Source organism: Lissotriton vulgaris, chromosome 10 (genome assembly GCF_964263255.1).
Source record: "Lissotriton vulgaris chromosome 10, aLisVul1.2, whole genome shotgun sequence".
Taxonomy (NCBI): domain Eukaryota; kingdom Metazoa; phylum Chordata; class Amphibia; order Caudata; family Salamandridae; genus Lissotriton; species Lissotriton vulgaris.
The window spans coordinates 69,436,060-69,460,096 of record NC_141698.1 but is presented as its reverse complement, the minus strand read 5'-3'; the positions used below and the strand labels follow the sequence as shown (position 1 = coordinate 69,460,096).

The following is a 24,037-nucleotide window of genomic DNA, read 5'->3' as shown; positions in this document are numbered from 1 at the left end:
CTGGCAAAACCATACACCTGAAACCCCCACTGCACACATTGCCCCAAGCCCGAGTCGAAGTGGGCCAATGGTGCCATCATGGTCCCCCAGCCATCCAGAGCCCAACTCTGTTGTGGTTTCACCCCTCGTGGGCCCTCTGAAGTCGCCTGCAGCTTCTGCACGCAGGCCTCCTTGACCACAACTACTCCCAGTAAGAAAACTAGACGCCTAAAGTCACCTTTGCATCCGTTGCCCGGGCCGTGGAGAAAAGGACCCCAGTCATCCCTATGTCCCCAAGCATCGCAAGATTTGAACTCGCCTGTTGGTTCAACCTGACTGGCTTTCGAGTCAGAGCCTGCAGACTCTTTTTGCCAGTAACCAATCTCCATATTGGGATCCAGATGCTGTTTTGCACCCTGTTCCCAACCGCCCCCATGCTGCTGGTGGTGTTCCGTAAGTCGCTGTACTATACCTGTTTGCTGAACTTTTTCTTCCTTCCATAGGATAACATTGCAGAACTCAAAAATTGCAGTGTTCAATTTTTGAACTTAATAGAATTTATATTTAAAAACATACTTATCTGAACAATTTTTCACTAACGTCTAAACCTATTTTAAGATACTTGCTATTTTTTTTGTAAATTGATGTGGATCTCCTTGAGTCATGTGTGTCACCTATCGATCGTTGTGTGTATTTGCAGATGCCTTGTACGCCTCTGTATTAAGCCTAAGGTTGCTCAACCACACTACCCCCTGACAGAGCAGTTTGGGATTGCATAGCAAGCCTCTGTCCGCTCAATAAGAGAACTCCTGGACTTGTTAGATGGTATATCAGATTTTTGATAAATCACATAACGAGCCAGCTTCCTACACACACCCTATGCATTATTCTGCCATCTAGTGGTTGGGTCTGGAACTCTCCTCTTGTATAGTAGTCTCTCTTCTTTTACCACCCCTTTTAAAAAAAAAAAATTGGGGCATCAATGGTCCTCACCAATTGTCTTTTCTGATGTCAGTCGTCCTCCCCGAAAGACTCCAAGCATGGTCGCCATCTGCATATTCTTTTTTCCGCCAGTGGGTCTTGAAGCATCGCTGAAAGCTCTCCAGTCATCAAAAGGAAGAAGAAGAAGAAGAAAAACTGGATCGTCAAGAAAGATCGAAGCCATAGGAAAGATAATCACCACAGCAGGAGGAAGGGGGTCTCTTCCAGAAATTTTCACAGACTTCCTTTGAAAGTCACCAAAGTAAATGGCACGTGCGTCGAGTGAAGGATGGAGAATGCACAGACAGGGGCCCCCTGCTCTGTATGAGATAGAGGACACACCATGGCGTTTCTACCCAGAATACCACCACATGTTTGCCCAGAAGGACAATCACCAGGTGTGCAGTCTCTGCCTGCACAGAGACCACCAGACCGACAACTGCGAGACCTGCCCAGAGTTTGAACCGAAAGCACTGAGGGCACAAGTAAAGCAAAGGTAGGCACACTTCATTGTGGGGCAGAAGGAATCGGTTTATCGGGAGAAGAGGAGGACAATGCCACAGAAGGAAAGGGAGCAGATGCTGACAAAGAGATCATCAACGTTGAGCAGGAACATGAAAAGCTGAAAGAGAAGCGTACTCTGGTACCACAGAAGAAGTTTTGGGCTGTTAGGCCGAGAGCTATGTACTCTAGACCACCAAGGACTGCCTTTTTTCTGAAAATGTTGCCAACCGTAGGCAAGTCGAGGCAACAAGAGCCCCGCAGGTCCCATGTTAAGGATACAGCAGGTGAGCCTCGGTAAAGACACCTGTGTCGACAGATGGTCGAGGCCAAGAGAAGGCCATGAAGATGAAGACCAAAACTTCAATGCTGAAGAAAAGACCAGTGATCGCACTTGGCGTCAAAGAATGCGCCCTCGAAGATCGAGCACAAGAAAAGACGGCTTGAGACCAAAATTACAGCGATCCTTCAAAAAAAAAATGGTCCCTGACGCCGCTCCCCAAGTATTCCGAATACCGTCTAAACCATCGTCAGAAAGCGTACAGGAGAAGAAACACTAGGGAATTGGAACCCCCCAATGATGCCAGAACCACAAGAAGATGAGGAACAAGAACTCTTCTATTAAGGGTCTGTTTCAGGATATCGCGGGGTCCGAAAGCTTTGATGAACAGTGGCAAGATCTCGATGCAGATTCTCCCGAAGAAGGTGTGGAAATGCATGCACAGAGGCCATCACCCCCAGATGACATTGCCATGTATAATCCGATCGTTAAAAGGGCAGTAGAATGGTATGGAGTCTAGTTGGATGAATATAAGTTGCAGACATGCTTTCTGCTAGAGACGCTCCTGCTCTCACAAAGTAAGAGCAAATTCCTACCATTGCTTCCGAGCATCTTGGAGCAGGGGAGAGAGGCGGTCAATGTACCAGCAACCTGCCAGTGAGCGACACCCCGGTCGAGAAGAAATATTATTATTCTTTGGAAAGACCCTGCATACATTTGGGAAAATCCAGTGTCAGACTGCATTACTGTAGCCACCGTCAATAAAAGAGCCAATATACCAACTACCTCCGGGCCACTGGATAAGCATAGACATGGTGGAGAGGCAGTCCGAGAGGGGAGCTGCAACACAGTGGTGCATCGCAAACTTGAATGCCTTGCTTAACAGGTATGCCCATCAACACTGAGAGGAGATGGCAGAGTTCATGAAGCACCTGCCAGAACAATACCAGAAGAGAGCAGTTGCCTTTGCACAGGAGGGCAAAAGCATAGCAAACATATGCCTAAAATCAGCACTCGATACTGTGGACACAGAGGCAAACAACCTTAACCCCTTGCATGCTGATGACGGCCGGGAGCCGTCCTGGCACACAGTGCTCGTGTGATGATGACGGCTCCCGGCCTTCATGACCGCACCCGCGATCGGAATGTGCCGCACAGGCGCAGGATCGCGGCAGAATGCAAGGGGTTAATGAAGCATGCCTGGCTGCAAATCTCTGGTTCAAGAATGAGGTTCAGCTCAACATTATCAACACCCCTTTAAATGGAGAACACCAGTTAGGGGGTGCAGTAGATGACACACCACAGCAAACAAAAAAGGGCAACAACACTGCATTGATGGGGGCCCTACAGTTTAGAGGGCAGCAGAGATGGGGAGTCACCCCCACAAGAAGGCTAACAGGAAGAGGTGTCTTCGCAATACATCAAGCCAGACGCAAGCCCCAGCTCAGTGGTGGCCATTCCATGTGCCACAGGGACAGCCCTTTTGTGGGCGAGAGATAGGCCGAGAGCAGCTTTCAAGAAGTGCAGCAGCAGCAACACAGAGAATTTCCACCAACACACAACACCTGTGGGTGGAAGAATAGGAGCCTTCCTCCAGAAGTGGAGGGAGATCACATCAGATAAATGGATTCTCAACATAATCCAGCACTGCTGTTGCGTAGATCTGGAAAAACACCCTCCATGAAGGGGCCCAAAGCATTCAACCCGACTGAAAGAAGAGAAATCCTGTCTTTGTCGAGAAGTAGAAGAATTGCTACAAAAACAGGCAATAAAGAAAGTGCCCCTGAAAGAGCTCAACCAGGGATGCTACTCAACATTGTGAGAAGTTGGCCTGATATGTAGTGTTTCCAATTCTGGAACCACTTGGTATCAGTCCAAACAAACCCCAAAGATGTCTGGTTGTAAGTCAACCTTGTTAGACAAGCTATCCTAGTGGTAGCATGGACTAAGCAGCCTTAAAGGCTTAACTTAAGAGGTCGTGTTAAGCGAGCTGTTTTACCACATACAATCCTGTAATCAAATGAAAGGACACCACACAAGTATATATTATAAAAATATATGTATTTACTTCTAAATTACTCCCCAGTACTGTTTATGAGGAAAGGGGCACAAGCGTTAAATCAAAAGCACAGTATAACATACAAAGTTGCACAATTTTGGATGAGGGCCGGTGGCCACTCAAACCATATACTAAACAAGCATTGGAAATGCAATAGGTCTCGCAGCATTAGAGTTAGTGCTTTTAGAATTGTTTATGGTTTTTTTTTGTAAATCTTTAGCATTTTTGTTTCCTGTAGCCAATGCTAAAGAATTACAAATAAAAAAAGCCATAAACAATTCTAAAAGCTCTAACTCAAATGGTCCGAGACCTATTGCACTGTGTGAGGGTGAGGGGTTGAGGGTGAGTGAGGGTGAGGGTGGGTGAGGGTGAGTGAGGGGTTGAGGGTGAGTGAGGGGTTGAGGGTGAGTGAGGGTGAGTGAGAGTGAGGGTGAGTGAGGGTGAGTGAGGGTGAGGGTGAGTGTGAGTTAGGGTGAGGGGTTGAGGGTGGGTGAGGGTGAGGGGTTGAGGGTGAGTGAGGATGAGTGAGGGTGAGTGAGGGGTTGAGGGTGAGTGAGGGTGAGTGAGGGTGAGTGAGGGGTTGAGGGTGAGGGGTTGAGGGTGAGGGGTTGAGGGTGAGGGGTTGAGGGTGAGGGGTTGAGGGTGAGGGGTTGAGGGTGAGGGGTTGAGGGTGAGGGGTTGAGGGTGAGTGAGTGAGGGTGAGGGGTTGAGGGTGAGGGGTTGAGGGTGAGGGGTTGAGGGTGAGTGAGTGAGGGTGAGGGGTTGAGGGTGAGTGAGGGTGAGGGGTTGAGGGTGAGTGAGGGTGAGGGGTTGAGGGGGAGGGGTTGAGGGTGAGTGAGGGTGAGGGGTTGAGGGGGAGGGGTTGAGGGTGGGTGAGGGGTTGAGGGTGAGGGGTTGAGGGTGAGTGAGGGTGAGGGCGAGTGAGGGTGAGGGGTTGAGAGTGAGGGGTTGAGAGTGAGGGGTTGAGGGTGAGTGAGGGTGAGGGCGAGTGAGGGTGAGGGGTTGAGGGTGAGGGTGAGGGGTTGAGGGTGAGTGAGTGAGGGTGAGTGAGGGTGAGTGAGGGTGGGGCACGGGTAAGCAATGCGTATGCTTTCTTTAAATTAGAACACTGCGTTCAACGTTACTTACAAAGTTGCTATCATTTCTTATTACAACAAACACATCATGATGATTATTAACATTTCTTATTACAACCAACATATCATGATGATTAATGTACCCGGAACGTATCTGACAGGTACGTACGCGCACAGCAAAAACATTACTGAAATATGTTATTTAAAAACGTGGTGTAACTATTGCCTAAATCATTGGTACTTGTTGCGTCTGCCTAGGAAGGAGAAAAGAATGAGCCAACATGGGTGGCATAGTACTGGCCAGTGCTAGAAATGGCGAAATAGAAATAGAAGTGCAGGTAACAGCTTGTTTTTTGTAAAGTACAGGTACTCTACAATTAAAATTATTATGATTCTCATGAGAAGTGCAGCTACTCTTTCTCTGAAAATAAAAAAGTAACCGCACTCAGTACCAGACAGACAGTACCCTTTAAAGCAGTGGTACTGGCCACTTAATCTAGCTCAGTTGGTTATAATCCTGGGTGCAGCTGTGTTCACCATCTGAGCTGAACAGCAAGGTACACACGCGCCGCAGTTACAATGAAATAAACCGGCACAAACACGCTTCTCAGAAAATGTCCATTTTTTGCAACTGATTCGGGATTTCTAAAAAAGTAGGCTGAGGCAAGATAGACAAAACGTATGGAAGGAATTGTGTCTGGATTCGAGGAGTGTGTGGTGAAAATATGTTCGAGGTCCGTGCGAGTATTATTTAAATATCTCCCATATTGGCTTGCACATATTGCTTTAAAGAATTAAAGGCCACCTCTTCTCCCCCGCCCCCCGGCCAGCATACAACTTTAAATACAACTTTAAATTCGGCATACACATTTAAATTAAGATTCCAACTTTAAATTCCTTTTCAATAGTTTGTGAGCATTGGTGATAGTAGTTAAACATGCTGAACGTACCTCCGTGGTGAGCAGAGCCCCGGATGTCCCTCTCTCTGCCTGCGTTACTCGACTGTGTGGCGCGAGCCTCACTGATGGGCTTTTAAGCTTGTTAGCAGGATGCTCAGAGCTGACATGTGGGTCAGTTTTCCCTTTTTAGCAGGACGGGTCATTATGATTCAGTGCTCGGCTTTTTTTCTTGCTTCTTTTTTTAAGTCATTGACATTTTTCTTTTACGAGGCTCTCAGTCAAGTCTAGTTAAGACTCCCTATTTTGAGGTGAATTTATTTGCCTATTGTTGCCAGAAAGCATAACGAAAAAAACGAAAGAGAAAGCAGGGTAACCTGACCCAGGAGGGGGGAGGAGGGAGGAGAAATGCGTCTCGGCCGGAGCAGGGGGCGGAGCAGGGAGAGCGGGCTTTGGAATGTAATTCACACGGCCGGCCGGTCGTGAAACTGAAAGCATGGCCGGCCGGCCGTGAAAGCCTTTGATGCGGCAGGGGAAATGCGAGACGGCGGGAAGGGGAGGGGGCGGAGCGGGTAAACCAAGACGGACGTGCACGCGCTTTTAAGCTCAATGCGCATGCGCATTGAGCTTAAAAGTCACGGGCACTGCAAGCAAGTTGGGGAAAGAGTGGATAAGTCCCAATACTCTTGCTTGCTCGATGCGCATGCGCATCGACAGGCGAGACCTAAAAAGTGGTATAAGAGATACCAATCGAACAGTGGTTAGGCCTAGGGCCTGGAGAATCGCTGGGAGCAGTCAGGACTAGCAATGCTGAAGTCGGGAGTAGCCCACGGAATTCGGGTGCAGCACGGAAAGTGCGGCTTACACCAATGCAATGTCAATGGTGCGTAAAAGTTAACCAAAGTGAGTTTAAAGATACTTCCGCTGAACCTAGAGGAACAAAACTTAAGACACAGACCCTAGAGGTGTGGACCAGTGTAGGAACACCGGCGTTGCAATGTTACCTCACCCACAGGAAGTGGGTGCACAGGGTCGAAGTGGCGTCGGGTTTTGACACGCAGGCTCTTGGTGCTTGGAGCTGAAGAAGCTGCAGGCGATGGAAAGCAGAAGTGTCCGGTGTGATCCAAGGGCGGATCGAAGTCGAGATGTATCTGAAAGCAGAGGGTACAGAGTCTGGGTCACTCAGCAGTGACCAGGGTGGAACCAGGATGGAACCAGGCAATGTCGGGCGCAATCAGATGGTTGTCGAGAGGCTTCTCTCCGCTGTCATGTGGGCTCTGGGGCATCTGCGACGTCCAGGAGCAGGTCACGATCTGTCCCACGCAGGCTCTCGCCGTCAGCACCGTCGGCTTCAAGATTGCAGCAAACAGCACTTGGCAAAAGCAATCCACGCGGAACCGGGAGATTGCTTCTCACTCGGACCAGGAGGGTCAGAGTGGGGGCTCCTTTTCACAGGAGCTGGTGCAGATCTGGAGCAACCAGAAAAGCAAGTCGTATTCAAGTTTTCGTCGGCACAGGGGCCACAAGCCAGCTGGCAAGGGACCGGGCCAACGCGTCGAGCCAACACAAGCAGAAGGGCCCCACGCAGCACTCGTCGAGTGTGGAGGGGGTAGCTTTGGTGCAAGTGTAGCTCGGGGTGGGGGCTTCTCAAACCCCGGTGTACAGCTTCGAGGGTCACTCGTGGGCTGCACGGTCAGCGTCTCGTGGCCTTTTCAAGATGGCGTGCCCCACGCTTCCGGTCGCCTCCACGGGTCTCAGCTCTGCAGGAACTGTGGATCGGGCTGGGAGAAGGCAGGCAAGCTTGATCTCGTCGATCTCTGTCGCTCGAGTTCCGGCGGGAACTGCAACAAAGCAAGGGTCGAGGGCTGGATGGTGCCTGTATGCACAGGGTGGTCACTCCTTGACCACAAGGGAGATTCTTCAGTCTTCTATGTTGAGTAGAATGTCGAAGGGTCCAGAATTCGTTTCTTATGTTTCTTCAGGATGATCTGAGTTGCATTGGCACTGCTCCCACTCTTATTCGAATCTGGTGGGCTGGACATCCTGCTAGGTCCCCTCCTATGGGTGGGACCCAGGAAGGGGGTGGTTACACCCCTTTCCTTTGATCCAGGCCGCGCTGGGACTGGGGTTGGGATGCCCCAGAACCGGTTTGGCCGGATTATGCAAGGGGCAGCCTTGTGCTCCCCAGGCAGTGTCTGGTTTCTTTGAAACCTCCCTGCTACAATCCACTATCTCCTGTCTGGGGTGGTTTGACACCGCCCTGCGACAGGAAACCCTTTGTCCAGGCCACCATTTGCTGAGTTTCGGTCAGCAGCAGGAGGCCAGACTTGTGTATGTGGCAGAGGCATCCATTTTGTGGATCTGAGGCTCATTTTAAATCAACCGCGTTTCAGTAAAGTAACATGTCTTATCCCTCTAGAAGGGTGGAATGCTACCCCCGTCGCCAGAACTGGCGAGGGGGTAGTATTCCAATTCGTATGACACCTTACACGACATGTTTTGATAAAGCCAAACCAAAGTTGCTATATAACCGCGAGGATTATAAGGCGCTTAAGAGTATATGGTATGGGGTTATCCTAGATCAGCTTAGGGAGTTGTTCCCGACAGCTGCAGACAGGCTCAGCTCATGCCAGAGCTCCATCTCACATAAAACCACGCACTCTGCCTCCAGGATTGATGAGGCCTTCCATAGGAGTGGCTCACAGGTTTATATGTGTCCAGATATAGGTTAAGATATAGGTATACTATATCTAAGCAAGGGGTGATTACACCCACTTGCCCCAGCTGAGTGATCAGCCAGTTGTGTCAATTTAAGAACCAGCCAGGGGTGGCAAAAGCTATGCTTCAGCCCCTGGTAGGCCTTGGTGGCACCTATGCCCTGAGCACCTATAGTGCATGGTACAGGGGCTGACAAGGAGTCCATTTCCAATTGTGGTATGTACCTATAGCACATGTATTATAAATTTAGAGAGAGAACAGCAGGCTGGGGGTCTGATTAGCAGGCCCACAGCCTCAGTAAGTCGAAAACCAGTGAAGCAAAAAGCAAAAAATTGGGGTGACCATAGGATAGCAGACCCTACTCTCCTACACAACCCCCCCCCCCCCCCCCCCCCAAACGCAGGGACATTAAACTTAACCTTGACCAGATAAGTCTTCATGTTCTAAGTGGAAGTACCTGGAGAGACCATCTGCATTACCATGGTCAGTCCCTGGGCGGTGCTCCACTGTAAAGTCCATCCCCTGTAGGGAAATGGACCACCTGAGCAGTTTGGGATTTTCACCCTTCATCTGATTTAGCCACAAGAGGGGCTTATGGTCTGTCTGAATTAGGAAGTGAGTACCAAACAAGTATGGCCTCAGCTTCTTCAGGGCCCAAACCACAGCAAAGGCCTCCCTCTCAATAGCTGGCCAACGTTTCTCCCTGGGGGTCAGCCTTCTGCTAATAAAAGCAATGGGCTGGTCTTGACCATCTTGATTAAGTTGTGAAAGCACAGCTCCCACCCCCAACTCAGAAGCATCTGTCTGTACAATGAACTGTTTGGAGTAGTCAGGACTCTTCAGGATAGGTGCAGAGCACATGGCCTTCTTCAGGTCATCAAATGCCTTTTGACAGCTAACTGTCCACTGAACCTTTTTGGGCATCTTTTTGGATGTCAAGTCATTCAATGGTGTCACAATGGACCCATAGCTCTTTACAAATTTTCTGTAATACCCAGTCAGGCCCAAGAAGGCTCTGACTTGTGTCTGGGTAGTTGGAGGAGCCCAGTCCTGTATGGTCTGGATCTTGCTCTCCAGTGGTTGAACCTGACCCCCACCTACTAGGTGGCCCAGGTACACAACCTTGCTCTGCCCTATCTGGCACTTAGTAGCCTTGATAGTCAGGCCTGCCTTTTGCAGGGCCTCCAGAACCTTCTTCAGGTGGATCAGGTGATCCTCCCAGGTGGAGCTAAAGACAGCAATATCATCTAGATATGCTGCACAAAAGTCATCCAACCCAGCAAGGACTTGGTTCACCACCCTTTGGAAGGTGGCAGGTGCATTCTTCAGACCAAAGGGCATCACCACAAACTGATAATGTCCACTAGGGGTAGAGAATACTGTTTTAGCTTTTGACTCTTCAGCTAGTCTGATTTGCCAGTAGCCAGCTGTCAAATCAAATGTGCTCAGAAACTTGGCAGAAGCCAATTTATCAATGAGCTCATCTGCTCTTGGAATGGGATGTGCATCTGTCCTAGTGACAGCATTGAGACCTCTGTAGTCCACACAAAACCTAATTTCTCTCTTTCCATCTTTGGTATGAGGTTTTGGCACAAGGACCACTGGGCTAGCCCATGGGCTCTCTGATGGCTCAATCACTCCAAGCTCCAACATCTTTTGCACCTCAGCCTTTATACAATCCCTGACATGGTCAGGTTGCCTGTAGATCTTATTCTTCACAGGCAGACTGTCACCAGTGTCCACCTCATGGGTGCACCAGTTAGTCTGGCTGGGTGTGAGTGAAAACATATGCCTGTGGGCCTGCAACACCTGTCTGCAGTCCACCTGTTGCTGCTCAGTGAGGCTGCCTGCCAAGGCTACTCCATCAACTGAACCATCATCAGGGTTCTGGGTAAGAAGTTCTGGGAGAGGGTCACTCTCTTCCTCCTGTTCCCCATCTGTGGCCATGAGGAGACTCATGTCCTCCCTGTCAACAAATGCTTTCAAACGGTTTACATGGAGCACCCTGTGGGGGCTCCTAGGGGTGCCAAAGTCAACCACATAGGTGACTTCTCCCTTTTTCTCAATGATAGGGTAGGGTCCAGTCCATTTGTCCTGGAGAGCTGCTGGCCCCACTGGGTCCAACACCCACACCTTCTGCCCTGGCTGGAACTCAACCAGAACAGCCTTTTGGTCATGCCAAGCTTTCTGTAATTCTTGACTGGCCTCCAGGTTTTTGGATGCTCTCTCCATATACTCAGCCATCCTGGAGCGGAGACCAAGTACATAGTCCACAATATCTAGTTTAGGCTTTTTGAGAGGTAACTCCAATCCTTCCTTCACCAAACACAATGGACCCCTCACAGGGTGGCCAAACAAAAGTTCAAAAGGGCTGTAGCCAACCCCCTTCTGTGGGACCTCTCTGTAAGCAAAGAGCAAGCAGGGTAAAAGGATGTCCCATTTCCGCCTAAGCTTCTCTGGTAAACCTTTTATCATTCCCTTTAGGGTCTTGTTGAACCTTTCAACAAGCCCATTGCACTGTGGATGGTAGGGTGTGGTAAACTTATAGTTTACTCCACACTCTTTCCACATTGCTTTTAAGTATCCAGACATAAAGTTGGCACCTCTGTCTGAAAGAACCTCATTTGGAAAGCCCACTCTTGAGAAAACTGCAATGAGGGCTTTTGCCACCACAGGTGCTGTGGTGGTCCTCAGGGGAATTGCCTCTGGGTACCTGGTGGCATGATCCACTACCACCAGAATAAATCTGTGCCCAGATGCTGTTTGAGGATCCATGGGACCCACAATATCTATTCCAACTCTTTCAAAGGGTACCCCCACCACAGGTAGTGGTATCAGGGGGGCCTTTGTTGTGCCACCTGACTTACCACTGGCTTGGCAAGTGACACAGGAGCGACAAAACTCCTTGACATTTTGTGACATGTGAGGCCAGTGAAAGTGTGGAACAAGCCTGTCCCAAGTCTTGTTCTGGCCTAAGTGTCCTGCAAGGGGAATATCATGGGCCAAGGTGAGAAGGAAACCCCTAAACTTCAAAGGTATAACCAACCTCCTGGTTGTGCCAGGCTTGGGGTCTCTAGCCTCTGAATAAAGGAGTCCTTCATCCCAATAAACTTCATGGGCACCTTGAGCGTTCCCTGCAGCCTCAGCAGCAGCTTGCTGTCTGAGGGGTTCAAGTGAAGGGCAATCTAATTGGGCCTGCCCCAGGTCTGCCCTTGAGGGTCCCCCTGTCCCCAGAAACTCAACCTGGTCAGGTTCAAGCTCCTCAGAGACAGTCTCCTCTTGGACTGCAGAATCCGTTTCCTGTGAAACCTGATCCTCAACCTGGGGCAAGGGGGAAGGCACAGCCTTAACCCTCTTGCTCCTTCTCTTGGGTTGTGGTTGGTCTAATGTTTCAAGATCCACCACTGGTTCAGGAAGGCACTTCTTAGCCTGAGACCTTGTCACTGCAAGGACATGAGCTGAAATCCCTAGCATTTCTGCATGAGTCCTGTACTCCACTTCTGACCAAACTGAGCTTTCAAGATCATTGCCTAACAGACAGTCTACTGGGAGGTCTGCACTCACCACAACTTTCTTTAGGCCATCTACCCCTCCCCAGGAGAAGTTCACAACAGCCACACTATGTGAAGTAGTGGAGTTGCTTGCATTGGTCACCAGGTAACTTTCACCTAGTACAATCTGTCCAGGGTCCACAAAGTCTGGTGTCACCATAGTGACACTGGCACAAGTGTCCCTGTAGGCCTGAGCCAGTTTCTCATTGATTAAGGGAGTCTGCCTATATTTGCCCAGGTTACTGGGGCTTACTGCAGTGGTCAAAGATAAGTCCACATCATATAGGAGAACTGCCTGTGTGGGGATTCTGACTAGGCCAGATTCCACCTCAGTACCCAAGGTTAACCCTACTATCCCCTTAGGTTGTGCACTACCACTGCTGACTGTACTAGGGGGTGCAGTTGCTTTAGGAGCTGCAGTGGCAGGAACTGGATTTTTCTTAGTGCATTCACTGCCCCAGTGTGAAACTGATTTGCAGGTATTACACCAAGGTTTCTTTGGGCCATCATTCTTTTTCTTTTTGTCATTTTGGGAACCCCCCTCCTTATTACTAGTTTGGGGGCCTGAAGACTTCTGGTCCTTTTCTTTATCTTTCTGATTCCCACCCTTCTGGTCTGTTTTCTTCTGGTCACCATGGTTCTGGGGTTTCTGCTTAATCCTTGTTCTGACCCATTTGTCTGCCTTCTTTCCCAATTCTTGGGGAGAGGTCAGATCAGAGTCAATAAGGTATTGATGCAACAGCTGGTTCTGACAGTTATTAAGGATCTGCTCTCTCATTATAAGATTGTACAATCCTGTATAGTCTGAGACTTTACTTCCCTGCAGCCAACCCTCCAGAGCCTTAGTGGCACAATCAACAAAATCAGTCCAGTCCTGAGTCTGTGCTTTTTGGGTGTCTCTGAACAACAACCTGTATTGCTCAGTGGTTAGGCCAAACCCTTCAATAAGAGCACTCTTCAGGACAGAGTAGTTTTTGGCATCCTCAGGTCTAACAGTGAGGAGCCTATCCCTCCCTTTCTCAGAAAAGGAGTACCATAAAATTGCTGCCCACTGATCCTCAGGGACCTGCTGTACCATGCAGGCCCTCTCAAGAGCAGTCATCCATTTATGGATGTCATCCCTTCCTTGTAGGGGGGCACAATTTTTGTCAGGTTTCTATTGTCATAGGCCCTGTCTTTGTCTTTAGGAATTTTGCTGCCACCAGTGGCATCTAAGCCACACAATTTTCTTTCTCTTGCTAAAGCAAGTTTAGCTTGAGCCAAGGCTACCTCCTCCCTCTCTATCTGAAGTTGGACAGCCCTCATTCTGGCCCTATGCTCTTTCCTCTGGGGGGAAGTCATTCCCCTTTGAGATTCTCTTGAGGCACTATAAACATGAGAGTCCCCTGATTGAGATCTCACCCTCCTGTTGCCTGGGAGAATTAGGTTATGGGATCTGGGGAGGTGCTGGCCCTCTCCACCCCCATGTAGGTCTAGATTGGCCTGGTTAAGCCTGCCAACCTGTACCTGGGTCACCCTCTGATCCTGATCTTCAGGCTCTTCTACATCTGAGCCTTCCTCTTCCTCCTCCTCATCTACTGGAAGATCCTCATTCTCAGGGGAGTTCTGTCCTTCTCCTAACTCTAAGGGAGCCTGACTCACCTTATTTAAGTCATCCTTTTCCAGGATGGCTATCAGGGAAGGAATGGTAGGGCCTCTGCCCCTTTTTAGCCCTCTTGCTGTGCACAAGGCACTCAAGTCTTTGTGGCTAAGGTTGTCATATCTGGTAGTTGCCTTGGTAGGGTCAACTATCACAGGGGTAGAACCTGAGGCTCCTCCTGTGTCAGACATGGCTGCTAGTGAGGTGTAAGTGGTGCACTTACCTACACTAAGTGTTTTCCTACTGTACCTTGCTAGTGAGTTGTAGTCAGGGTGTGCTAATCCCTTTAATCTACAACTACTAAGTTCAGTAGAACTTAATATGCTAAGCTTTTGATTTATATGTACCTAAGGTACTTGATGTGATCTTTCAATTTGATATAAAGATTGCAATGGTAAAACAAACAGCAAGCTCAAATCCGCACCGCTGCACACCAATGTGAGAAGTTGGCCTGATATGTAGTGTTTCCAATTCTGGAACCACTTGGTATCAGTCCAAACAAACCCCAAAGATGTCTGGTTGTAAGTCAACCTTGTTAGACAAGCTATCCTAGTGGTAGCATGGACTAAGCAGCCTTAAAGGCTTAACTTAAGAGGTCGTGTTAAGCGAGCTGTTTTACCACATACAATCCTGTAATCAAATGAAAGGACACCACACAAGTATATATTATAAAAATATATGTATTTACTTCTAAATTACTCCCCAGTACTCTTTATGAGGAAAGGGGCACAAGCGTTAAATCAAAAGCACAGTATAACATACAAAGTTGCACAATTTTGGATGAGGGCCGGTGGCCACTCAAACCATATACTAAAAAAGTGGTATAAGAGATACCAATCGAACAGTGGTTAGGCCTAGGGCCTAGAGAATCGCTGGGAGCAGTCAGGACTAGCAATGCTGAAGTCGGGAGTAGCCCACGGAATTCGGGTGCAGCACGGAAAGTGCGGCTTACACCAATGCAATGTCAATGGTGCGTAAAAGTTACACAAAGTGAGTTTAAAGATACTTCCGCTGAACCTAGAGGAACAAAACGTAAGACACAGACCCTAGAGGTGTGGACCAGTGTAGGAACACCGGCGTTGCAATGTTACCTCACCCACAGGAAGTGGGTGCACAGGGTCGAAGTGGCGTCGGGTTTTGACACGCAGGCTCTTGGTGCTTGGAGCTGAAGAAGCTGCAGGCGATGGAAAGCAGAAGTGTCCGGTGTGATCCAAGGGCGGATCGAAGTCGAGATGTATCTGAAAGCAGAGGGGACAGAGTCTGGGTCACTCAGCAGTGACCAGGGTGGAACCAGGACGGAACCAGGCAATGTCGGGCGCAATCAGATGGTTGTCGAGAGGCTTCTCTCCGCTGTCACGTGGGCTCTGGGGCATCTGCGACGTCCAGGAGCAGGTCACGATCTGTCCCACGCAGGCTCTCGCCGTCAGCACCGTCGGCTTCAAGATTGCAGCAAACAGCACTTGGCAAAAGCAATCCACGCAGAACCGGGAGATTGCTTCTCACTCAGACCAGGAGGGTCAGAGTGGGGGCTCCTTTTCACAGGAGCTGGTGCAGATCTGGAGCAACCAGAAAAGCAAGTCGTATTCAAGTTTTCATCGGCACAGGGGCCACAAGCCAGCTGGCAAGGGACCGGGCCAACGCGTCGAGCCAACACAAGCAGAAGGGCCCCACGCAGCACTCGTCGAGTGTGGAGGGGGTAGCTTTGGTGCAAGTGTAGCTCGGGGTGGGGGCTTCTCAAACCCCGGTGTACAGCTTCGAGGGTCACTCGTGGGCTGCACGGTCAGCGTCTCGTGGCCTTTTCAAGATGGCGTGCCCCACGCTTCCGGTCGCCTCCACGGGTCTCAGCTCTGCAGGGACTGTGGATCGGGCTGGGAGAAGGCAGGCAAGCTTGATCTCGTCGATTTCTGTCGCTCGAGTTCCGGCGGGAACTGCAACAAAGCAAGGGTCGAGGGCTGGATGGTGCCTGTATGCACAGGGTGGTCACTCCTTGACCACAAGGGAGATTCTTCAGTCTTCTATGTTGAGTAGAATGTCGAAGGGTCCAGAATTCGTTTCTTATGTTTCTTCAGGATGATCTGAGTTGCATTGGCACTGCTCCCACTCTTATTCGAATCTGGTGGGCTGGACATCCTGCTAGGTCCCCTCCTATGGGTGGGCCCCAGGAAGGGGGTGGTTACACCCCTTTCCTTTGATCCAGGCCGCGCTGGGACTGGGGCTGGGATGCCCCAGAACCGGTTTGGCCGGATTATGCAAGGGGCAGCCTTGTGCTCCCCAGGCAGTGTCTGGTTTCTTTGAAACCTCCCTGCTACAATCCACTATCTCCTGTCTGGGGTGGTTTGACACCGCCCTGCGACAGGAAACCCTTTGTCCAGGCCACCATTTGCTGAGTGTCGGTCAGCAGCAGGAGGCCAGACTTGTGTCTGTGGCAGAGGCATCCATTTTGTGGATCTGAGGCTCATTTTAAATCAACCGCGTTTCAGTAAAGTAACATGTCTTATCCCTCTAGAAGGGTGGAATGCTACCCCCGTCGCCAGAACTGGCGAGGGGGTAGTATTCCAATTCGTATGACACCTTACACGACATGTTTTGATAAAGCCAAACCAAAGTTGCTATATAACCGCGAGGATTATAAGGCGCTTAAGAGTATATGGTATGGCATTATCCTAGATCAGCTTAGGGAGTTGTTCCTGACAGCTGCAGACAGGCTCAGCTCATGCCAGAGCTCCATCTCACATAAAACCACGCACTCTGCCTCCAGGATTGATGAGGCCTTCCATAGGAGTGGCTCACAGGTTTATATGTGTCCAGATATAGGTTTAGATATAGGTATACTATATCTAAGCAAGGGGTGATTACACCCACTTGCCCCAGCTGAGTGATCAGCCAGTTGTGTCAATTTAAGAACCAGCCAGGGGTGGCAAAAGCTATGCTTCAGCCCCTGGTAGGCCTTGGTGGCACCTATGTCCTGAGCACCTATAGTGCATGGTACAGGGGCTGACAAGGAGTCCATTTCCAATTGTGGTATGTACCTATAGCACATGTATTATAAATTTAGAGAGAGAACAGCAGGTTGGGGGTCTGATTAGCAGGCCCACAGCCTCAGCAAGTCGAAAACCAGTGAAGCAAAAAGCAAAAAATGGGGTGACCATAGGATAGCAGACCCTACTCTCCTACAAACATACTTCCTGGTACCGAAACCAGACAAATCGCTTTGGCCTATACTAGATTTCTGCTTCCCAAACAAGTTAATAAAAACAAAAAAATCAAAATGACAAGAAGTTATCCCTCAACTCGAACAGGGGGATTACTGTGGGGAAGTCGCTGGGAATGATGGCTCCCTGCATACCATTAATACCACATGCATTAATACCACATGCGAGGTTACTCATGAGACTGATTCAGGAATGGTCCAAAGCTAACGGTCACATACAACAGAGAGCTAGGAAGATCTAGTGGTTTTCACACAAAGAGTACAGGAGGTAATGATGTGGTGGAACAGGACTAATAGAACAGTAGGAGTCTCTTCATGCCACCAACTCCAACAGTAACCATCATAACAGACTCATCACACATGGGATGGGAAGCTCATGTAGGGGAAACTCAACATCAGAGGGGTCTGGAAACCAGAAGAAACATACATTTTCTGGAACTAAGGACAGTGTTGCAGCCTTGAAAACCTTTCAGAAGCAGTTGTGGATCAAGTCAATGCAAGGTTAGACAGACAACACAACAACAATGTTCTACCTCAACAAGCATGGGGGGACAAAATCCTTCGCCTTATCAAAGCTAGCAGAGGAGATATAGAGGAAGGCCATCCAGAGACGATAACCATAACAGTGATACATCTTCTGGCAATAGACAACGTGGAAGCAGAAAAAACTACAGGCAAGCATCCACCTCACACGAGTGGGAGTTGAATCAGGCAGTGATCGAGAAGATGTTTAAAAGGGGAAAGATACCAGAATAGACCTGTTCTCAATACCAAGAAACGCTAAAGGCCAGTTCTACGCATCCAGACACCCAAACCCCTACTTCCTAGGGAATGTGCTGTAGATAGACTGGTGAGGGAAATCTGCTTATGCTTTTTCCCCGATCCCGCTCTGCTAGATGGTGATCAACAAGTGCAGACCAGTACGGATGACGTTGATACAAACCGAAGACAAACCTTGTTCTCAAATCTGATAGAGATGGAACACAATCTACAGAGACTGCCAGGACCTTACAACCTGGTTTCAATGCAGTGTGGGGGGTGGGGGGATGCACCCAGAACCAAATACACTGAGTCTAGCAGCATGGCTCCTGAACACATAGGATTCAAGAACCTGGGGATGCGAGAGAAAGCAATGGCAGTCCTAAGGGAGGCAAGAAAACCGACATCTAGGACATGATACAGAGCCAAATAGGAGCGTTACACACAAAGGTGCTAGAGATCAGCCTTTTTCAGGGTGGGTCATGTGATACTACAGTCACAAGATATCTTACACATTTGTTAGAAATAAACCTAACTTATGCGCCACTAAAGGTATATTTAGCAGCGATAGTAGCTTACACAAGGGGACCCATAGGAAGAAGGTTCTTCACCACACCATTGATCAAAAGGTTTCTGGAAGGTGAAAAAAGGATAAGAAACGCGCCAACGCCCACCTTGAACCTAAACGTTGGGCTGACCGAACTGATGAAAGATCCGTTTGAACCACTCCACTAGGGCCACCTTACAATTCGTCACGCTTAAAACTGGGCACCGAATTGCAATGACAGAGTAAGCGAACTGCAAATACACATGGACAGGGTACTCGTGACCAGCCCTCGCTTCCACCTCGAAAATCATATTCCACTTCCACATAAATCAGATAATCTAGATGTCAATTTTTTTCCAAGAGTCAAAAACTCTAGCAGAAAGAGCATTGTAAACACTGGACGTATGCAGGGTGATAATGAATTATATGGAGAGAAAAAAGTCAATCAGGAAGGAGCTGCAACTTGTTCTATTATTCACAGACAATAAGAAAGGAACACCGGTCATCAAGAAACGCATCGCAGGGTTGATAGCTTAGACAATTCAAATGTGCTACAGAAGATCTTTGTTTTCAGCTAGAGACCAAGAGCACATTCTACAAGAAAGAAGGGAGCTCTAATAGCCTTCCTGTCCAGCCTTTCATTTAGCATCATATGTATGGCAGGCACGTGGTAGTCAGCGCACAAGTTAACAAAACACTACCTCATCAATGTACAGGTGAATAGAGAAGCACAAGTGGATCAGAGAGGGCTAAAGCATTTCTTTACAAGCTCAACCTCCTCTTCAACACAGCCAACACAGTGAAGAAACCGCTACGAAATCAGTACACAGCATGGAATCTAGAAAAGATTCACATTGCAAAACCTAAATGGTTACTTACCTGTAGGAGTAGTTTTGCAGCTTGCGGAAGCTTCTGGATTCACATGCGACCCACTCGCCTCCCCAGGAAATGAAGCAAGACAAGCAAACCGGTGATATAAAGAAATGACAGCCAAGAGGAAGCCTATAGAACATTAAATAGACAAACAATCGTAATTGGGGGTGGGGGGGCAAAAAGAATCTGAAGATGGCGACCGAGTGGAGTCTTCTGGGGATGGCGTCTGACACCAGGAGAGGCTTGACTAAGCACTAAATGGTTGCGACCGTTGAAGACCAACAACAGCAAAAAGTCAAAACGAGGGGAGAGTTCAAAACCCAACCCCTACATGGCGGAATAATGCACATGATGTGAATACAGAACATTCTTAAAGCTGTAATACTACTCCTACAGCTAAGTGACCATTTCATTCTTTTTCCCATCGACCTGCCCCTACACCACCTCCTACTTCTTCCTCCACAAACTGATACATGCTTGTGAAATTGTTTTTGTCGTGCAGATCTCAATTTGAGCATGCTTGAACCATGAAATGATACATAGAGGCAAAAAAATGGCCCTACATTTGTCAACATGTATACCTTTTATGAATGACTGTAAGATTTTTTTTCTTCACGATTAAAATGTTTTTTGAGAAGAGGCTAGTTTTCTACATCCGGCAATAAAATGTTTTCTTCTTTTAATTGGTACCATAGGCAAGGGCTTTAATGCCTAACATAATTTTTATTAATGGGTGCCAGAGATTGTAGATTGTGGACTTCCATCAATATTTTTTATTGCTCAGAATTGAACTGTAGGAAAGATCATATCTAATCCAAATGTATTATTGGTAGAGAATGTCACGGGGCCAACAATCTTTATCCCACTGTGCGTTAATTCATACTTCGAAATTGTATTGTAGTAATTACAATTTTAGCAGCAGAGGACACCTGCGACTCATCTGAACAAGGGAGAGGTTTTTTCTCATTTCCTATAAAGATGGACTATATTCTGCATTTGTAAAATAAAGTCTCATTTTGATTTCACTATTTCTATTGCTTTAGCAAATCATAGAAAAGCTTTGCTAACAACATATTTGCCTTACTTACTAATATCTTTTTTGTATCTTTTTATTTTGTTTCCACCTCACAGGTGGCTGTGACAGCACCATTAAGATCTGGGATGTCATCAAGCAGTACTGCACACACAATCTCAAGGGATCCTCCGGTGTTGTCCAGTAAGAAAGAAAACATTTTAAACCTAAAAGCACATTTGCTTTCTCTTTGGGTGGGTAGAAAAATTGTGCCAGGACAGAGGGCAGGTGGGTAAAGACAAAACACAGGAGCCAGGGGCAGGGGTTCGGTGAGACTTTAACAAATGTTTGTGCTACATTGCAATACACAGTGAGCCGGGGCTATGTTAAGTAGTAGTCGTGCACAATTAAGAATTGTGTGTGCTGGCCCATTCCCGAGACCTCTGACAGCACCAGCATAATGTGCTGGGGGATTCAGGCTATTGCGGGTGCCATCAGCTGTGGGCATTTCCCACAATCCATTCAGTTGGGGAGAGTCTGTGTGTCCAGATGTTCTGCTTCAGACCCACTGGCCTCCCTTGCTTTTATACCTCATTTTTCTACCTCTAATGTATTTTCTTGAGTATGCCTTGTGGCCCCAGTCTGAGGGCAGATTTGATTCATAAATCTTATTTTTGATATCTCAGTGTTGTTGAGTTCCATCCAGACATTTCACGGCTTCAGCTTTTCTCCTCCTCCATGGACTACAAAATCCGAATTTGGAATCTGAAATCTAGCAAGTGCATTTCTGTTCTAGAAAGCCACTACAGTGCTGTCACCTCCTTGTCCTTTTCTGCAGATGGGAACACTCTGATCAGGTGAGAAGACCGCTATTGAAAGGGTGATATATACAGGCCATTCAAACTGTTTGATGCATGGGCTTGGTGTTGCTTGCATGTCAGCAAAAAAAGGTGTATATGGGGTTTGTGTAATGCTCATGCTGCTTCTCAATAGCTTCATGAATATTCCATGCACCTGGCAGCAACACTGCAATTTACCCACACGCTCCCAATAGGTAACGTACTGGTCTGATTACTTTGTTTTCCTCACATCCAAACCTGTTATAGCCCCGGTGGCTCCTTCAGGCACACAACAACATGAGGCAAGTCTTAAGTAGCGTAAACGTCTTTCTCGTTAAAATGTGGCACAATGGGGGCAATTTGAAAACGTTGGAACTTTGTAATTTTTTTCCACCTTTGGAGAACCGGAACAAGCTGCTGAGGCTTGCCAGGGGAGCCACACCCAAGGTCAGCAAGAAAATCATTTGAGATGTTTGCCATGCTGAAAACTGGTTCAGCTGGACCCTGCTGCAAAGGTGTCCAACCTTGTGTTGGAGCCTGCCCAGCTATGGCTTCCAGCCTTTCCCTGCTTTCTGCTTCCAAAAAGTGGCTACGTTTGATGAAAAAGCCTTATGCTGGGCTGAGGTGGATGGCAAATCTAACCGATCGTGCAGTGACTTCTAAAAAATCCAGTCTTGTCTCACTAAGTGCTTATGAAGCCAAAACAAACTGCTTCAGCGAAAGTGCAGTGATATATCTGACTTTGAGGGCAATAAACCCCAGAAGAGGATTCTGACTTTGTTTGAGAGATTAACTCCCAAGGTATAAACTTTAACTTTGACCATCCCCTTTGTGTATCCAACCTCTACTCCATTGCTGTTGGCCTGAAATTGCACCCAGGTCATGGGCTACCACAAACAGTAACTTTTAATTGCCGCTTTACTCTTTCTTGGTTCTATTTTACCCCAAATATTTACAAATTCATATCTCCGGTTCCCCTTAATCAATTTTAACTATCTTGGTGTCTTTCAACTTACATGTAGACAACACTTGCAACAAAGAGGAGCAACATTTGATTAATCCCTGGACAGCCTTAGACAAGTAACTATTGAGGAAGGTCCCAGCCCACTCAGAAGGACACGTGGAAGCATTTTTTCTGCCATCCTTGGATATCTGGGCTTAGGCCAGCACTTTCCTGGAACAAGCTGGAAGAAAAGGAGAGATCTTCTTAATGACGGAATATAGGCTGAAACCCATGGTAGTATGTGAAATAATGTGCTCATCAGACATGAGCTTGAAATCCAAGATGATTCTCAGATTTGTGGCGTGTTGGGAGGGAATCGAAAGAGAGACCAAAGAGTCAGTCCACCATGCAGCTCCCCACATATTGGGGTTTGAAAGGGTGCCAATTTTGTGTTCCCATCCAGCCTTAAGATTAGTTGGGTATCATTGTCATGAGCGTTGAATTTACAGCCAAACGAGTATCAATCGGGCTAGTGGAGTCATGTAGAGGTTGAATAATGTGGGGCTGAACGCTGATCCTTGTGGAACTCCAGTAGGAGTTAACTTGGCTAATGTAGTTAGCCAAACAAGCTGTGTTTGATTTTAAGACACTCAAGCAAGATGTCATGAGAGATGGTATTGCCGATAAGTCTAGCAAAATCAGGGCTGCCCTGCCTCTATCACCCAAAATTAGGAGGATGTAATTTGTGGCTTTGGCAATAACAATTTCAGCGCTGTGAATGATGCAGAGTTGTCCTCTTTGTTCTTATGATGCTTGATATTTTTCTGCATGTCCTAAGTGACTCCAAAGAATTTGGCTGCAGACATTGTGGCTGCAGTCTTTAATGGCTTAGATTTCTTTGTTCCTGGGGGCATTTTCTCTGCTGTAAAGTGGGAGAGTTGTGTTTATCCTTAATCCAATTTGTTCAGTCATGGTCCTTCTTTAAGATCTATTCCATGAAGGCCCATAAGAGCACTGTTCAGGAGGGAGATAAACCCCATGTTAATTAGAGAAGCCCCTTTTGAATAGACAGATCGGTTCAACATCTGCTGATTTCAGGGGTCTGAATCTTCCGTTCTTAATAAATTTGTTTCCTTGGGTCCGGTCTTAAAGCTATGTGGTCTGTGACATGGCACTGTGGTTGGAATCTATCCTTGTGTTGTGAGGGAATTAGCATTGATCTTATATCCATGGTCAAGCGTTGAAGCATTCTGTGCTCTTGAAAATATATATCTCTTAGTTGTATATTACTCTGTGACTGAATTGTGAATTTGTTGCACCTTTTAAGATATCTTGAGTGTGAGGGTATTATATAGCACGATGATCTAATAAAATGAAAGCTGATGCTGAGTTCATTCATGCTGTCTGTGTTTCCTAAGTACAGCTCGGGTCGAGATAAAATCTGCACTGTCTGGGATCTGAAAACTGAGACATCTAAGAGGACTATCCCGGTCTATGAGGTGAGTGCTGAAAGTGCTTTGTACATACATGCTGGGACCCACCTGTCTGGAGTGGCTTGTGTTTTGATTCAGAGAGAACCTGGCTTGGCATCTTGAACTGGACTGTTCTATTGGAACAGGACCAAGACTCATTTGCATATGGATGGATCTAATCTGAGGTGGCATGGTGGGCCCAAGAACGACGGGTTGGAATGCTACATGAGTTATTGTCAGTGATTAGACTTCGTGCAAGCATTGCTCCATCACATTTTGTGTTTAATGTAATGCCCTCAGTGACCAAGGGCATTGCCAAATTCTGGGTCCCTTGCTTTACTGTGCCACTGGAGCCGTGCTACACCTAACTGAAGATGCCCAATGAGGCTGAAACTGGTCTTGGGTTACTTGTGTTCTGGTTCGGAGAGGGCCTGGCTTGGCAGTTCTGGCTGGACTGTTCCTGTTGATGCATGACCAAGACTGATGCCTGGGTCTAATCTGAGGTGGCATAGTGGGCTAAAGAATGATGGGTTGGAAGCCTACCCCGGGCGATTGCCAGTGGTTCAACTTATTGTAAGCATTCCCCTTTCACCTCCTAAGAGACTTCTCTGTGTTCTCACCTGGACATCTCCGATGTTGGCACTCAATTGCCAAAGCACAATCAGGACATTTGCTCTGAGATGTGACATCACTTGTAGTGT

General features: G+C 47.8%; 1 protein-coding gene across 2 annotated transcripts in view; it reads left to right on the top strand.

Moving 5' to 3' along the window:
- Window positions 1-24,037, top strand: part of TBL3 (transducin beta like 3) — a 175,756-nt gene that overhangs the window by 45,863 nt on the left and 105,856 nt on the right. For both annotated transcript variants that reach the window (XM_086940511.1, XM_086940510.1), the window contains exons 6-8: window positions 20,202-20,286; window positions 20,769-20,939; window positions 23,288-23,363. In XM_086940511.1, the coding sequence (XP_086796637.1) occupies window positions 20,202-20,286; window positions 20,769-20,939; window positions 23,288-23,363 (332 nt within the window). The remainder of the gene's footprint in view (window positions 1-20,201; window positions 20,287-20,768; window positions 20,940-23,287; window positions 23,364-24,037) is intronic.